General features: G+C 35.1%; 1 protein-coding gene and 1 long non-coding RNA gene across 2 annotated transcripts; one reads left to right on the top strand and one right to left on the bottom strand.

Annotated features, from left to right (window-relative positions):
• Positions 1 to 1981: 1981 nt before the first annotated feature.
• Positions 1982 to 4147, bottom strand: LOC311068750. Its single transcript, XR_014603427.1, has 8 exons — positions 3837 to 4147; positions 3425 to 3530; positions 3221 to 3327; positions 3022 to 3113; positions 2826 to 2908; positions 2625 to 2720; positions 2417 to 2525; positions 1982 to 2116 (listed from the first exon to the last, which is right to left on the bottom strand). It is a non-coding gene; the product is annotated as an uncharacterized lncRNA (long non-coding RNA).
• A 7872-nt stretch (positions 4148 to 12019) lies between these two features.
• Positions 12020 to 18374, top strand: LOC311068338 (uncharacterized protein; the record flags this gene model as incomplete). Its single annotated transcript, XM_084090721.1, has 16 exons — positions 12020 to 12095; positions 12607 to 12707; positions 13056 to 13165; positions 13676 to 13724; positions 13939 to 14082; positions 14199 to 14363; positions 15079 to 15228; positions 15328 to 15501; positions 15599 to 15628; positions 15747 to 15890; positions 15981 to 16145; positions 16805 to 16951; positions 17295 to 17453; positions 17605 to 17751; positions 18036 to 18182; positions 18361 to 18374. Exons 2-16 carry the CDS (start codon positions 12695 to 12697, stop codon positions 18372 to 18374), a joined length of 1758 nt encoding a protein of 585 aa, XP_083946847.1. The 5' UTR covers positions 12020 to 12095; positions 12607 to 12694.
• Between the last annotated feature and the right edge of the window lies 1 nt (position 18375).

Here is an 18375-nt window from a genome sequence, read left to right as displayed (position 1 = left end):
TGTTGCAGGCACTTGACCACTGGCTTTTCTTTACAAAGAACAATTGAAATAAAACTCAAGGAACTAAGCATATTTGTCTTTTATTAAACATTTAATGAAAAAGTGTTTTTTTGTTGTTGTTTTTTTGGCAATGTTGTGTAATATGGCACATGCAACAATGTCACAGGCCCTGTCAGGTGTGCAACCCTCAGACTTTTGAGACACTGAAATCTTCCCTTTAGTTAGCCAAAGTTAATTTCATTGTGTGTCCTTGTCCTGGCTAGAGCTGCATTGTAACTGGTTTGGGTCAGGGAATGGGGTCATAAAACACCTGTCTGCAGGCAGGAACATGTCATAATCACCTATGAAAAAATGCAGTTCTGTTAGGATCAGCATAAGTGTATGTAATACAGTGAGCTTGATATTTAATTGTGGAACTTTTCTTACCACTTTCAAATAATGTGCATAAATGTGAATCTCTGAAAATTCTTAAGTCATGCACAGATCCTGGCCATTTTGCTTTCACATTTGTGATATGGAAGATTTTAGTCAACTGTTTTTTTTTATTTTTTTTTATTTTTTTATATATAATATTATTAATCTGGAATATTAAGAATCCCAATAGTAACTGGGCTGCACATTTACATTGTGAACCCCCTTTCTGTTCACATAATCCCCTTAATTGAGGCCTTGATGGCAGTCTATGGTAGCCTATAGTATATGGTACCAATCACGTTAGTGTAGACCGAGTGACACATACTGTAATCGGCATGGTCATGATTGCATGATCTTCATAAAAAATTATGATAGCCTAAAAATAAAAAAAATAAAAAACTGCTTTAAAAAAACTGCTTTACAACATTGGGTATTCAGTGGCTTGGAAATGCCACAAAAAACCTAAAACTGTTTTTTAAACCTAAAAGCGTCAGGTAAACTCTGAATGACAGCACTTTCCATCAAGTTCTCCGCATCTCCAATAGTGTAAGGAAAGAGCCACTCGCAAATAATCTTATCTTAGGGCAATGCAAACAGTTTGTGCTGTATAAGCCAGACTCCGACAAGTCGAAAATAAATGTGCGTTTCCAACAATTTAATAATGTAAACGACAATCTCACGAGTCACGAGAAAAAATATAGGCTACATCTCAAAATCGCGCTGCGCTGGACTTCCCGTATCAGCTCCGCTTATAAAGCCGCGATCTAATCCTGTTTACATGAAATAAGCCTGCTCCTGAGCAGGTTTAAGCTTGCGCACCTGTTGCTATGACAGCAAGTCCAGGATGAGCTTCGAAGAACCAAACAATCCAAGATCATGCCAAATCGTCAACAATCAAATCCAGCTAACTGAGTTAGCGACGTACGAAGAACGGGCCCCTGGTATTTGTTGTAAATAGTTGTACACTGTAAAACCCAACAAGTTAACTCAACTCAAACCGATTAAGGAAACTAATTGCGGCAAACCATTTAAGTTTTAAAATAAATACATATGAGTATTGTGAACTTATATATATTGAGTCATATTCACTCATAATTTAGTGTTCGTTTAGTCATTCATTTTGAGTATATGTAACTTGAATATTTTAAGTTCGTTCCATTAAACTTTTAAAGTAATTTAAACCATTTAAACTAACTGGTTTGAGTTCATTTAATAAATCTAATCAAGTCATAACAACTATATAGCTACTCAAATGGTTTTAGGAAACCGATTGCGGTAAATGATTTAAGTTGATTAAACTCAAATTAATAAAGTTTTATAAGACAAAGGAAAAACATTGGTATAAAGCAGGGTTCCTCAAACTCGGTCCTGGAGGGCCACTGTCCTGCACAGTTTAGCTCCAACCCTGATCAAACACACCTAGCTGTGAGTTTCTAGAGATCCTGAAGACATTGATCAGCTTGCTCAGGTGTGTTTGATCAGTGTTGGAGCTAAACTCTGCAGGACAGTGGCCCTCCAGGACCGAGTTTGAGGAACCCTGGTATAAAGAAATGGTCAAAGAAAAGGATGCAGTTATTAATAGTATTTATTGAAAAATAATTTATTTTACAAAAGGTTCTCAGTGATGAATGTTGTGAAAGATGGTCAGTCAGTCTCCTCACTGTCCAAAATACAAAACTGCACATGACTTCTGTCTGGCGAACTGTGAATAAACAAACAAACAAAAAAAACATTAATCTTCCACTGACAAAACTGGTTTACTCACAGCATAAATGCTAGAATAGAGGTTATGCGTGACGTCACCGTCGGCTAAGTGGCAAAAAGACTGAGCGGCAGCATTTGTTTTCACTATAAAAACACACACACATCTAAAATGGAAAAGAGCTTTGAGATTGACAGTACAACTAGATTTGACAAGATCCAAAATGACTTACATTGCATTTCAAGGTGCACATTTTACATTCTTATCAGTTCTCAGTTCTTGCTTTCCCTGGGAAATTACCTTTTTCTTTAGTTTTTGCCATGTGAATGACAGTCACTGGAGGATAGTCAGTCAGTCTTCTTACTGAAATAGATCCAAAAATGCGCAGGACACGTTTGTCTATTTTGAACTGTGAAAAAATAAAAAATAAAAAAAATAATACATTTTCCACTGACAAAAATATAATTTACTCACAGCATAATAAATAGAATAGGTCAGTTTGTAGTACCTTTTTCTTTCATTTTTGCCACGTGAATGGCAGACGATGTGGAGGACAGTCAGTCAGTCTCCTCACTAGACCCTAAATTGCACGGAACACGTTTGTCTATGCAAATACGTGAGAAAACACAAAAATATGAATTACTCTTACACTGACAAAACTGTAGTTTACTCATCATTATAAATGAGGAAATATGTCAGCTTGTATTACCTTTTTTTTTTTTCGTATGAATGACGGTCGGTGGTTGATAGTCTCCTCACCGATATCCAAAATTGCCCAAGGGACACATTTGTCTATGACAAAATGTGAGAAAAAACACAAAATATTAATTCGTTTTCCACTGTCAAAAAATTGGTTTACGTTACTCACAGCATAATAAATAAAGGAATAAGTCAGCTTGTATTACCTATTTCTGCAGTTGTTGCCATGTGAATGACGGGCGGTGGATGGTAGTCTCAATCACTGATAATGATCCAAAATGGCTCTGGACACTTTTGTCTAAGCAAAAATGTGAGAAAACACACAGAAATTAATTAATCTTCCACTGAAAAAAATTAAGTTTACTCACAGCATTATAAATGAAGAAATAGGTCAGCTTGTATTACCTTTTTTATTTAGTTTTTGCCGGGTAAATGTCGGTCGGTGGACGATAACGTTATAGCTGCTAGTCTCCTCACAATATCCAAAATTGCGCGGGACACGTTTGTTTACGCTAAAATGAGAAAACACAAAAAATATTAATTTTCCACTTCTGTGGTTTACTCACAACATAATAAATTAAAGAGTATGTCAGCTTGTATTAACGTTACCTATTTCTTTAGTTTTTGCCGTGTGAATGACGGTTAACGTTAGCACTAGTGGAGTCAGTCAGTTTCGTCCTCACTGATAAATATCCAAATTTGCGCGGGACACGCTCTGTAAAAATGTGACAAAACGCACACACATATAAATTACTGTTCCAGTGACAAAACTGTCGTGTACTCACAGTACAACTAACTTACTGCCGCTGATTAAAAAAAAATCTCTAAGTTAGTGCTATGCAATGTCGCGTTGGCTTGGCGTTTCTGTGACGTGACACAAATGGCATAACTTAGTCTTATTACAGTAGTTAGTAGCCTACGTTACTTTAGCTAGTCGGTCTTCATAAGATGAAGAGTAACGACAATACAACGTTAAACGTACAAGTGCTCTAAAGAGGACGAAGCATTTTGCCGTGCTTACCTGTTAAATCTCTCCATGGCCGCCATTCTGTTCCGACTCCGAGTTACTTCGTGTGTGAGCTGAGCTGTGGGGGATGGGCAGATTGAAATAAATACGCGGGGTTTTCCGGTGCGTGAGGGAGAACGCCGTAGAGAGACCTAAATGTAGGCTTCAAATGAAGCAGAAAATGTTAAATGTATGTATTTAAGTGTTTATTTCATCTCCTTATACAAAAGTAATTTCTTGAAAAATAAAATTTAAAAGCTAAAATAACAAATAGGTTATTCATAACTTATTCGGTTTAAGTTCTGCTTAATACATTGCAGTTTTTGAGTTAATATCACATATTTTATTAAGTTAAACTAACTTTTTTTTAAAAATAAGTTAAATGTACTCATTTAGTTTAGTAACTTTCAGTCTTAGGTTTTACAGTGTATGTATAGTTTGATTTTGTGTTCATTTTACCTTTTGTATGGTATATTTGCACTTTTTAGGAACCCCTCTTAAGGAATGAAAGCCCTGTAATGTAGCTGTCTGTGTAATTGTACATGAAGTGTTTTGTAGAGTTTCTAAGCAAAAAAGAAAAGAAAAAACGCCTATTGCCACACCTGCTTTTTGCTGTATATAGTTTGATTTTATCTCAATTTTACCTTTTTATGTTGTATTTGCACTATTTGGGAACCCTCATACTCTGGGATTGCAAGGCCTTAAATATAGCTCTCTGTATAATTCTGTGCATGAACTGTTTTAAAAATGGGCAAACCTAAAAAAAATAAATAAAAAAAAAGCCTATGGCAACACCTGCTTTTTTTTTTGTAAATCTTTTTTTTTTATATATATATATATATATAGCTTGATTATATCTGAATTGTACCTGTATATGTTGACATTTACAACTTGTGTTTACATTTTAAACCTTTTAAAATGCTTCATTGAGCATGTTTGTGTTTTTTGTAGTAAAAAAACTAATTTTTCTATTCGGATTTTGTGTTTTTTGTGTGATTTTGGGTCCAATATGTTGATACAGTACATCAAAGTGAAAAACTAATTGTCTGTTCATATAGGTGATGTTGTGCTGAAAAAAATGATACCAAACATTGGTATTGTAAACATTTGTTTATGTCACAAAATAAAAAAAGTACTCAAAAACGGCCAAAATAGCCCAAGACTCCGAAGAGTTAAAGCAAATGGTTTTAAAACATTCGAGCGCGAAAAGACACACACATGTCCTGACAGACGCGCACCATATGGTGCGCACTGCGCAGCAGTGATTGGCAGTCGGCAACGGCAGGTCTTAAAGGGACAGCACCCAGTATAGCTGTCTCATTCGAGGTCAATCAAATAACAATGGGAACAGAGAAAATTACTCACTGCTCCTAACTTTTGTAGCTTTAAAAAGGATTAATTTATATCTTATCTATCTAATTGTTTGAGTTCCCTCAAACAAGTCCATGACACCAAGGTTCAACGAGCTAACTACGTCTGCTGCGTTGCACCTTCTAGCTTGCCTATCAAAGTAAAAACAGTGAGTGATGTTCCATAGCACTAAAAACTTTGCAAGTGTACAGTTGCACATGACGTGTTGCAGCATGTGTGTGTGTTTTTGCAGAGTTCCCTCAAACAAGTCCATGACACCTAGTCCAGCCTCCTCGCCTACCAGGTCACAACCCCACTATGCAAAGGTGAGTTGCAAACCACTCGGTGAGTTGCACACAGGCCCGGATTGGCTAATCGGGAGCACCGGGAGAATTCCCGGTGGGCCGGTCTGTTTTATTGGCCAGGAGGGCCGGTGTTGTCATGGCACTGGGTTGAATGCTTTCCTTATAGGCAGGGATGGGCAGTATTTCAGATACATGTATTTAAAATACGTATTTGAAATACAAAATACTATTTTGTATTTTAAAGCCTTTGGAAAAAAATCAAATGTAATTTGTATTTAAATACATTTAAGATGAGCATTTTTGTATTTTCAAAATACATAAAACACTTTTTGCCAGTCAACCTCTTTAACAGGGTATTGATTTTGTGCATCAACTAGTTTAGACATTCACTAGTTCAGACATTCACTATATAGCTCAGCACTGGATTAGCGATTTTTTTTGGAATAAGGTGAGAATGTCATGATCAATTCTACTTGTTGATTAAAGTTAAAATAGTGCATTATTCACTTCAGTTAACATGTAAGAATAAAAGAGCACAGACAAGTGGGAAAATAGCATTAGCCAATCAGTCTTGACCGATTGTTGATTTTGATCAACTAGCTTGTCAAATGTGTTTAAAGCATTACTGCATGTTAGGGCTGGGTGATATGACACTATATCATAGCGATGATATAGAATTTGAATTGATGGAACTTTTTCTAAATTGTTTACATAAATAGGCCTATTTGTGGGGTAAGTAAATATCCGTGCAGCTTTTAGTGGGCAGGAATTATTGGAACGTTGGAGTGGAAAAACAAGCACTGATGAATGATACACCACAAAAATCTTCAGCTTTTAGTTTTATTGTACATAAAAAAAAAATATAATAAAAAAGGGGTAAATAGTGTCAAATGAATCTAAATTAATTCTAATTTTAAATTGTAGATACACTTTCTAATTTTAATAAACTTATAGAAACAAATAAACTTTACATAAAATAAACATAAAATTACTTAAAGGGGTCATATAATGGTACATGCACTTTTACAAGTTGATTGTACTGAAATGTGTGTTGGTAGTGCCTGTACACAACCATCATAAAATGATAAAAATCCATCCAGTGTTTTTTTTTTAAATCTTCTTATGTTTTCCCCCATCTCAAATCAAGCCGTTCGATTTTGTGACGTCACAAAATCGACGCCCCTCCCACGATTGTTGATTGACAGCAGCGTTTCAACACAGACCCGCCCTCGCTCGTGAACAAGCTGTCAATCATAGCCCGCGCGGACCAGCGCGGTCATTGTTGATACGCTGGAGCACTGCCTATGAGCAGAATGGCTTCTAAGCGATTGTGGTGTTCTGTTCTTGGGTGTAATAAGGAACACAGCATCATTTTGATGTTCCTAAATCCGAACCGCTGAAGACGCAGTGGCTGAGTTTTGTTTTCGAAGGGAATATTCCCCATGATCAACATCAATGCTTTCATGTTTGCGCGAATCATTTCACACACCAGACTGCTTTACAAACAAGGTCATTATAAAGCTGGTTTTGCTAAGAAGCTGCTCCTGAAAAAAGGATCGGTACCAACTATTCGTGTTCCTGCTGCACCTCCAGAAGAACTGAAGTGTAACGTTTTATTAACCTTTATATTAATCTTTGCAAATCGCTAGCACGCTTCACGATGAATGCGGCTGTTTACACTCAGGGTACATTACGGCATGTTTTCTATGTACGATGTTCTCAATATAATTAATAATCCCACGTTTATAATGAACAACGCGTTATGGTTATTGTGTTGTGTTACAAACGGTGTACGCACAGAACAGAGGGGTGGGGTAAGCAAAGCTCATTATCATTTAAAGACACATGCACTTAAACGGTGTGCTGAAAACAGAGCTGTTTTTGACCAGGTAAAATGAGTGTTTTCTTACAATACTAATGAGAATTTTTAATTAAAGTATATTATAAACTTTTAATTTAGACCCTAAAGAATCATATTAGCTTGTACAAAAATGGCATTATATGACCCCTTTAAAAAGCATTGGACTACCTGCAAAAAACAAAAACAAAAAATACTCAAAAGAGTTTGAAATTCAGTTTATTCTGTGGAATCAAAACTGATATTGAGAATTGTGAAACCATGATACTGTTACTGTGAAGTAAAATTGAGATTTTGGTCATATCGCCCATTCATATTCTTTGTTAGATAGCAGAAAAGGTTCCCACAGTTTTACATACAGTATGAATTTTTTAATAGTGTTCACCACAAGTAATAGACTACATTGTAACCAGAAAGAAAGAAAGAAAGAAAGAAAGAAAGAAAGAAAGAAAGGGCAGAGATGAGGTTAGGAATGAAAAGTCAGTCGGCCTGTGTAGTTTCTTTATTCACTGTGACCTATGCCTGCACTGGATGGCCAATTTCACATGTATTTTGTGTATTTTCAAAATACAAAAAACTGTATTTGTATTTAAATACATTTTTTTTCACACAGTATTTTGTATTTGTATTTAAATACATTTTTTCACACAGTATTTTGTATTTGTATTTTAAATACATTTCCATGTATTTATGTCCATCTCTGCTTATAGGCTCCAGTCATAGCGCAGCCCCACTATTTTTTTATTTATTATTATTTTATCGCAGCCCCACAAAAAATAAATAAAGTCACTTTGTTAGAGATGTGCGAACAAAAAATAAGAGATACAAAACATGGATAATAGCCTACAGGCGCAAAGGCGGCGCTGAAAAGGCCAGAATAATAAAATATCTCTAGAAACTCAAGCGGCCAAATAGCCTACGAGTCAGGGCCGTACCGACCATTGAGGTCTCCGAGGTCCGGACCTCGGTAATTTTTCCTGAGTGTATAATGAACGTTGTGAAATAATTGCCTAATATTAACTGCTGCAATTGTTACCGGTTTCAAGTATATAGTAACAGCAGTAACAAAAAGATTATTTTTGTTTTACAGGGGTTCACTACTTTCACCTCTTGTTGTCAGCCTGGAAAACAGAATCAGTTGATTAGTGAGAGAAAGAGCGAACCGCCATCTTCAGATCCAAATCTCAATATCTTTATTTACAATTGTATCAAATCAGGGTATTAAACAGTAACATTCCCTTAATGTAACCATGTTTCAATTTGTTAATGTCAATTTAAACATGTCAATAAAGTTTTCTTCATATATCAGTGTTCCTCTTTAAAACTCACATTCACAAAATACTGTCTTTGCAAAAATAAACATCACTCTCTTTAAAGTGCAATAATAATTGCAATAATATCACAAGGATAAATCATGCTTGTAGCTATATAGTTATATATATTTATGGTTATTTGTTTTCTATTAAAATTCAGAAATGCATCATCTCACTAATGCAATTATGTGAATTAAACACTCTCTGGCTGTAAATGAATATTTAAATGACTTCAGAGTCACAACATGAATAATACACATATGGAAAACTGTTCAACTCATTGTTAAACACAGATCAGACAGCTAACTGCTGCTGTAACTTCAGTATTAAATCTCTTTTAAGTTTTAAACAACATATCTCTCTTCTATTAACATTTACAGAATATTTATAACATGTCAGGATACCCAAAAACTCGAAATAAAGCCTTACTAGAGAGTGAGGACACTAATACACCGTCTCCCACATTCAGAGTCTCAATACACTCGCGTGTAACAGCCGCGAGCGCCATTGTTTACACAAGCTTTCTCCCGCGATTATAAACGCGGCTCTCTCACTCGGCTTTACACATCAAACATTCAATAACAAAATCATCACAGTTATAATACATCTCTTACACTTTAGGAGGAAACAGTCCTTATTGTCTTTTTTTATTTACGGAGTACGAACCTGGAAAACAGAATCAGTTGATTAGTGAGAGAAAGAGCGAACCGCCATCTTCAGATCCAAATCTCAATATGAGAGAAAAGGGAAGCGTCTGTCACTTTAGGCGGCGCGGTGCAACAATACTCGCACTTTGGTTCCGGTTTCTTTGGTTCCCCCCTAATTCATTTTGTTCAATACAATAAAAGTTGCGATTCTAATGAATGCTTTCAGATATTATAATGACATATATATATCATATAAAATATTAATTGTGTTACCACATAAAGGTGTATCACACAATGATTCGCATATCCCGACGATAACCTCATCATCTGAGCTGCTTCAGCACTCAAACACCGCTCGTCGGCAATGGCAAAATGTTTGAGATGACCGATCAAAGCAAGCTGGATTAATTTTTTACAGAAGCGCGAGCCGCGGCCGCGCGCGAATCCCAACGCGACGCTTCACGAGATAAGGTGCAAGTGGCTAAATTAAACAGCTGTTTTACGATAGAAATTTGGGGAGATTTACAGCAGGTAAAGATAAAGAGACTGTGAGAAGAAGAACGAGAGAAGGAGATGAGAGAGGAGAGCAGGTAGAGCAAAAGCCTATTGCATAATAATGAGAATAACTTTATTACAATGGATTCCTATTTAACAGTCAGATGTTCTTTGCCAATGACAGTAAAAAAATAATATGCCCCCGAACCCCCTAGATCACTTTTGGGACCTCTGTATTTATAAAACCCTGTGTAGCCTACTGATATTGCACTGAATAGAAAATTATATTTTTGAAAAATACGATGAATTACAAGGCTGTACAGAACAGTGCACTATTGCAGACTTAGGCTCAATCCCAATTCACCCCTTGCCCCTACCCCTCCGTTTTGTGCATTCCCGTGAAGGGGTAGGGTTGTCTCCATTCTTTTTTGGTTGGAGGGGTAGGGGTAGGGGGAAGGGCCGGATAGTCCTTGAAAGATTGGGCCTTATATACTGAGGGTTAATTACATTATTTTAATAGTCAGTCGGGAACTAAAGTGGGCCGGTCTAAGGCATGAAACTCCAGGGCTGAAAATGAGTCCCACTCCGGCCCTGTTTGCACAGTTTTGAAAACGAACGTTAAGGGTTGTTTTAAGGACATGTTCGTGCATGCCCGTAGCCAGCCACTCTGAAGCAGTCAAAGGCGATTCTAAACGAGTCAAAAAGTCAAGACAGGACCCATCGTCAAAATTTCTGTGTCCACCACTCTAGTTCATCCAAAACAAACCAGAAAAGAGACTCAAAGTGCTAAATACCGGAATTATCCTTTAACAATTTCTTGCTTTTTGTTAGTTGTAATTTTTATATAAACATTTAACTTTTAAAATAATGGTTTTACAACAACATCACCATCTTCAGTAATACAGTATGTGGGCCTCCATGCTCATCTATTGTACAGTATATGATATTGGTGGAGGGTGGTGGGGGCCCACATCAATATTTTTTCAGGGGGCCCCAAATCCTCTAGCTACAGCCCTGCTCATGTGCATAGTAGGGCTGCACAATTAATCTCAATTAACATGAAATCGCACTTAAACCGATTTGGTTTATTGTGATTATGAAATCGCAAAGGCTGCGATTAGGCCTATTTGTTATGCACAGCTTGTCAGTGACGGACGGCAGTAGTAAATGCTGGTCCATCTGAAAGCACTGCGAGTTTGAGTCGCTTATAGCGTGAACTTGGAAAAGCAACACGCGCCAAACATCTTTCCAAACATGAGCAGCATTTATGAACCTGTTGTCCAACAAAAGACAACATTTTTTTAAAATAAAAACAATCAAAGCGTTTCAATCTTCTGTTTATTCAGCTATAGTAGCCTAGCCTATGATGCCCATAGGGATTTCCTGGAATAACTTGCTATCTACTTGGTTGTGTGCTAGTGCGGTGTGCTAGTCGTACTTCACTGACAAGCTGTGCATAAAATAATCGCAACCTTTGCCAAATCGCATGCTGTTTCATTTCGATTAATCGTGCAGCCATCGTGCATAGTAAATTCAGTTAAGTTTACTTTAATATTTATTGTCTTAGTTATTTAATACTTAGTTCTATATTATCGTATATGGTATCAATCAGGCCCAAAGTTTAGCTCCGTTTAGCTTCAGCCCTGATCAAGCACACCTGAACAAGCTGATAAAGTATCAACTCCACACAGGGCACAGGATAGTATAATGTTGACTGAGTGTAAAGGAATCTGATGAATCCTGCATAACAACAACTCTCAAACGCTCCGATTCACAGGTGATGTTAGGAGTGTACAATTATGCAATGACGATAATATATTTTATACTCCTGCCATGAAAATACATTTTCTTATATTTATACAAATGTAAAACAGTGAGTTGATTAAATACATATTAAAATATATTTATTATCAGCTGTTCAAATATGATACTGTTTTGTTTTGTTGATCGAATTTCAGAGACAAGGCCTGATAAAGTGTGCAACTATAATAGCCTATTCTTTTTCCATAATATGCCAATAATCTGAGTATATATGTGATTTACTCTTGATAATGTTGCCCACAAGACCTTACACTGTTTCTTTTAAAACTCAGCCTACTTCTCTGTTCTCTTCAAACAAGGAAATAATAGAGAGAATTAAACTGGTCTAGCAGGTAACCCACACACAGTCACATTATTTTGGTGACCTGCACAAAGACATGTTAATTCCAGGAAGATTTTGTAGGTGGATCATTTGACAAGGAAACAAAATCTCAGACCCCGAGAAACGAGTTTGGCATCTCTTCATGGTTGTTTCTAGAGGAAAGGTAGGTGTTACAAATCAATGTTTATTCTTATTCTAAGTTTATTCATAGAAAGCCTTGACTTTAAAATGTATTGTTCAATGCTTTACTTTTGAAAGTTGTCATTTCTGTCTGGCATTAATATAAACGAGCAGAAATTTGACCTAAATTCAGGTGTGCAATTGCTGTTGACTGGTGCGCAACCAATACTTATTTGCAGTTTGTGTCATTGAAATTTATTATGAAACAATCCTTTTTTTTACTGTACTTCCATTAAATATTTGACCCTAATGTAGATATTTACAAATTAATGGATAGAACGGTCAAAAATATAGTTCCTCTGATTTTTAAGGAATTGGGTTTTGTAAGTCACGGAAAGTCATGCTATCATGACAATTTCTGCTGATTTGTGACAGATAGCACGAAAAGTTGACTGTTTTGAGCACTGAACATTACAAAAGACCTTAAACATCTTTAATCAAAATATAGTCTTATCATCCACTGATTATCTATGACAGAATTTCCTATTTTACAGATATAAGGTGTCTGGATGAGCCATATAATTGCCTTTTGTTCTGAAGAAATATGTTGAAGTGATTTTGATACATACATCATTGAGAAACATGGCCGGTCAAGGTACGATCACCTAAATTATTTTTGGTTCACTGTAACTACGTTTGTCACAAAAATGCTGTAATGCAAGTCATTGTAGTCAATTATCTTGAGCCTTTAGGTTTTAGATCTTATATAATGGCAAATATTTTCTGGGTTTGTTTACGATATCTCACTAAAACATTGATCGAATTTGGTGCTCTTAGCCTGCAAAAATGCTCACTGTTGAAACTATCAGTTTACATATTTGCATTGAAGACAGAATTCATGCAGTAAATTTTATTATCTTTTCCGAGACTGTGCTAATAAACGTTTGGTTTATCTGATATCTGTTTATATGCTATATATTTATGTGTATGTTTTATTTCTCAGGTACAGGAAAAATATTAAAGTACTTTGCAGGAATCATAATGACGCTCCTGCTGACCCATGAATGTGTTGTGGAAACACTTGATTTCCCAGAAACAAGTATAGATTTAGAGGTAGGGGAAGGTTCTTTTTTTCACTGCGGGAACATAAACACAAATCATGTACTGTATGGAAAAACAACAGATTCCTGTCTTTTTAAGATTAACTTGCTATAATATAGTTTTCACTAATAATTATATATATTTTAACCATTAAAAGCACTTTTAAAATGTTTAACATGAAATTTATAGCATAAAAAAATTCTAAATTTTTCAATTGGCCCAAATGAAATTCTGTAAATTATACATTTTTTATAATTTATTTATTTTTTAGTTCAGATTTAGTTTTATTTTGTGTTAGTTTTTATTTATTTCTAGCTAATAATTTTAGTACTTCAACCTAAACGTGTGTCAGATATTTGCCACGGTGCCAACATTTCTAGTGTCCGTTTAGTTTGTTTTTCAACTATTTTATTTCATTTAGTTAATGTTATTAACCCTGCCATGGTCACATGATCAACTCGCATGCTAAAAGTTTATATATAAATAGATAAATGTATTTTTGTGTTGTTTTTATTTTTACAGTTTAGCTACATTGATGGGCAACTGCATCATAGATTACCAAGAAGCGCAGGTCAGATTCACTGTTTTGTCCTCTACTTACACACTGTTATAATAATTGTTTGATGTTATTTATATAAGAATCAAGACACATTAACTTAATATGCTTTGTTATTTTTGTCTGGGATTTTGTCTGTCAATGGTTTTGTCTTGTCCTTTTGTTCAAGAGTACAGGCCTCCTTATGACCGCATGATGATTAAAATCTCATTCATTTTCTCATGTATAGAGCTATTGGAGTTCATTGTGGTTGTGGAAGTGAATGCATCCCAAGCTGTGGTGATTGAACAGATCAGAGCGTCATTGGCCTCCATCACATTCCCTCTTCAATTGGACAACAGTACTGAAATTACTGCTGCGAACATCACAACAGGTGAGCCTGTTAAACCGGTGATCAAAAGCTATTTACGTAATTCTTACTGCTTAATTTTCATCTTTAATGTTGTGCAAACATTCTGTTGTTAACCAGTTCTGTTATATTTACATTAGTGTGCCAGCCAAATGTGACCGAATACCAGTGTGTATGTGAAGATGGTTATGCATGGACATACAACAACTGCAAGACATATGAGGCCTGTGATGACATCAGTTTGGGCTCATGTGGATGTATTAGTGGTATTCCGAGTGATGGAGAGATGTGTGTGCTGGAGAGCGGTAAGAATCATGACCGAACAAGCCAACTGCAAATGTACTCTTAAAAAGCTGTATTAATGTTTATGTTAAAAATGCTACAGTAAAAAAAATGTTAAATGGTATACTGTAAGTTACCTTAACATATACAGTAAAAAGTATGAATTTGCATATAATTTAGTGAAAATCTGTATTTTATTTAACAAGACAATATACTGTATGCATGTTTACATTAAATATATTTTTAAGTAAAAAATTATGAGTCACCTTATAATTTACGGTGAAAAGCAATTTAAGAATGTTCCCAAAAGTCCCTGTGTCATGCATCATTTCAATATATTTTTTTTTAAATAGTTCTGATCAATTATGTAAACATTGATAGTGTTATGGTGGTTTTTAAGGTAAAAAATAGACTAAATAAAAAAAATACTGTAGGTTGGTACATTAACATATCAGTTAACAAAATGTACAAATATATACTGTGAAATATATATGGACACCAAAATGCCTCTCATGATGCTTATAAAAGTTTTAAAGTGAAATTGCACAGTCGCTGGTTTAAATTTTGTGCTTTAAATTGAAAAAAAAAAATTAGTCTATTAACATCTGTTGGAACTACTTTTTTTTTTTTATGTATTACATATTGCTATTGATAATATAATTAATTACATAAACATGTACAGTATATTGTAATAAAACATACAAAGTACAATAATAATGCTTGTTGTCTCTGTCACAGAACTGCCCTTCACAGACTTATTGTATGAAATTGAGATGGAATCATCAAGCATCTCTGTGATCGATGAGATGAGGAGATATTTTCAGAACATCACCTTTCCACTTAAGTTAGATGAGCTGGTTGAAGTATTAGATGTGGACATCACGACAGGTGAAGAATATCACATGACCTTCATGAGCTTCTGAACACAAACACAGCAGTTCTGATCTGTTAAAAATGGCCATATGTTTACGTTTTATCCTTTCTTAGTGTGCAATTTCAATGACAGTGGATACAAGTGTGTATGTGAGGATCAGTATTTCTGGCCGTGTGAAAAGTGCACAGAATATGGGAGCTGTGATGACATCACTAACAACACATGCAGCTGCATCAATGATATTCCAAGTGATAGACAGTTCTGTCAACCAGTCAACGAGATAACAAGTAAAATAGTTTTATACATTTCTGTTTGCAATCTCACAGAAGACCTCAGATATTGTTACAGATTATTTCTAATCCATTCTCATCCTTTTCCTGGAAGATAACACTGCATGTGGGCAACCATCAACAGGTACATAAAAACATATGATTTAAATCCCGAAGTATATATAACTGCTGCATTTTCATGATTATTGGAAGAGAAGAGTGAATATTCCTAACTCTTTTTATCTTTCTTACACTCATTCCAGTTCCAGCTGAATATCTAACTGAAATTCAGATAGATGCCGAGAATACTTCCATCATTGATCAGCTGATAAGCTATTTGATGTCTTTCAGTTTGCCCTACAAAATCAGTGACAGCACTAACATCACAGAAATCAACATAACTACTGGTATGAGCTCTGTCTCTGCTTTGACTTATACTTTATACATCATATATACTGCTATAAATGAATGATAAACTTGTTGATTCTGCTTTCCAGTGTGTTCATTGAATCAAACTCAGTATCAGTGTAAATGTGAGGGTCTTTTTGTTTGGCCAAATGACACGTGTCACTCATATGAGGCCTGTGATGACATCATTGATGGTTCATGTACATGTATCAAAGCCCTTCCAGTGGATGGACAGTTCTGCCAGTTAAAAGAAGGTGAGCCATTACATTCATAAATCTGAAAAACAACAAAATATAACTTTTTATATTTGACATTTGACTTGTAGCAACCTAATGCAATTAAATATCATGGACAGTGATTTCACACTTTTAATTTAAGCACACTTTTAATCTTAAACTTAATTGGTTATCTTTTCTTTATATCTGGTATACTGATAATTGTAACCATTTTAGTGAGTCTCTAAAGAAAAGTTTCCAACAACAGTTTTCACAGTAACTTATTTAATGAAGTGTTTGGATAATTTCTCAACTTGGAAAAAAACCCAGCAATTAATTAAAATGAGAAATGTGTAACAATTTTTTTTGCCATAACCAAAAACATATATGAAAATGAATATTGGTAATGGATATAATGTTTTTTATATATATATATATATATTGGTAGTCAAATGATCATACAGATATTGTGTCAGAAAGCAGAAATAATTGGACACTGGTGTATAAAAATAATCTGAATCAGAATCGGCTGATCTCCAATGCAGAGTAAGAACTTTTATAAAAATACAGCAACACAACAACATTCCAAAAGAATGCCGTGGCATCAAGAAAAACCTGTTTTTGACAGTGAAGGGTACATAGTTTTACTTTTGTTCTGCTATACTTGCTTCTGTTTTTTTTTCTTCTTTTTTTTGCAGCACCACCTTCTAACTACGAGATTGACATTGATGTGAGATTCTTTGACTTGTTCCTGGTGAACTACTTAAGAAGTCTAATCACGAACATCAGCCTGCCTCTCATTCTGAGCAACAGCATAAATATCACAGATGTCGACGTGACTACTGGTGAGAGCAGAACGCTTCGTTACATCAGTGTTTGCACAAAAATGAGTAATTTTAATACGATTAGTTTTATATTTCTTATCAGGTATGTTAGATAGACTTCATAAAATCATCAAATGTGGGGTATTTTGAGCTGAGACTGTATATTTCCTTCTGCGCCACTGAATGTCTTTGGATATAAACATGCACATAAACACAAAGTTACTCCCATAATATGTTTTCACCTACAAATGCAAAGATTCAGAAATGCTTTCTTGGTTTTACACTTAACACTAATAATTTTAAGTGACTTCTATTGATTGTATGAATATAACCAAAAAGTTGCCATAATTTCTTTTTTTCACAGTGTGTGGGTTAAATGGAACACAATATGAGTGCAAGTGTGAGGAGCGTCATGTTTGGCCCAATGACACCTGCAGGGCCTATCATGAGTGTGATGAGATTGTGGGAGGCACTTGTGGATGTATTCAAGCTCTCCCTTCAGAGGGTCCGCTTTGCCAGAGAGGTAAGAAATCACATTAGATCACAAATGTACTGATTGTAATTGTAGTAACATGACCAGTATGGTTTTACTCAGTGACACTTGACACGTTTTGGTGGTTTAGAAATCTTAACGTTATTGCAATAGCTTCTCACTCTTTTTTTTTTTTTTTCAGACATCAATGAATGTGAAGATGCAGTGTCAGTTTGTGGTCAATACTCAGATTGTATTAACATCATTGGGAGTCACATGTGTTCATGCTGGAGTGGATTTAATACCTCCAATAAAGACAGTCCTGTGAGCCGCAACAACTCATGTCAGGGTGAGTATTATCAACTGATTTTGTTTTCTGTTTTTGTCTCATAAAATTGAGAGTACAGAGCTGCTATTTCTTTACAGTTTGTGTGAATACTAGTGTGAGTTTTAGCTGTTCCTGTTTGAGGTGTAACATCACCCAACAAATAATTATTTTTTTCTTTTTTACCATCTTGGAATTATAATATCAATACTTTTGTTTAAATGCCAGAAGTCTTTTATGTCTTTAGACTTTTTACCTAATTTAATACTGTAAACGTAATAGTTTTAATTTTTATTTTTTCTCCATAGATATAGATGAATGTCTGGTCAGTCCATCTGTATGTGGTCCAGACTCCAACTGCACAAATGAAATAGGAAGTTACAATTGCTCATGTATGGATGGATTCACTGTAACAAACTCAAATCTCACCATCAGCATCAATAACCCATGTAGAGGTAAATCCTATAATCACATTTATATACAGTCTAATATTTGGAAAATAACCTAGTGTAGTTTTTTAGACTTTTCATTTTTTGCAATAAAATCATATTTAACACTTTAATTAACAATTGGAAGCAATTAGGTGTTTTTTTAACTGTTGAATACTACATTTTATTCGTCCTCTATTTATAGTTACCAAAACATAAG

The sequence above is a fragment of the Abramis brama genome (assembly GCF_963993115.1).
Source record: "Abramis brama genome assembly, chromosome: 18".
In the NCBI taxonomy this organism is placed as follows: domain Eukaryota; kingdom Metazoa; phylum Chordata; class Actinopteri; order Cypriniformes; family Leuciscidae; genus Abramis; species Abramis brama.
The sequence above is the reverse complement of the archived record's forward strand: the minus strand, read 5'-3'. Positions and strand labels throughout refer to the sequence as shown.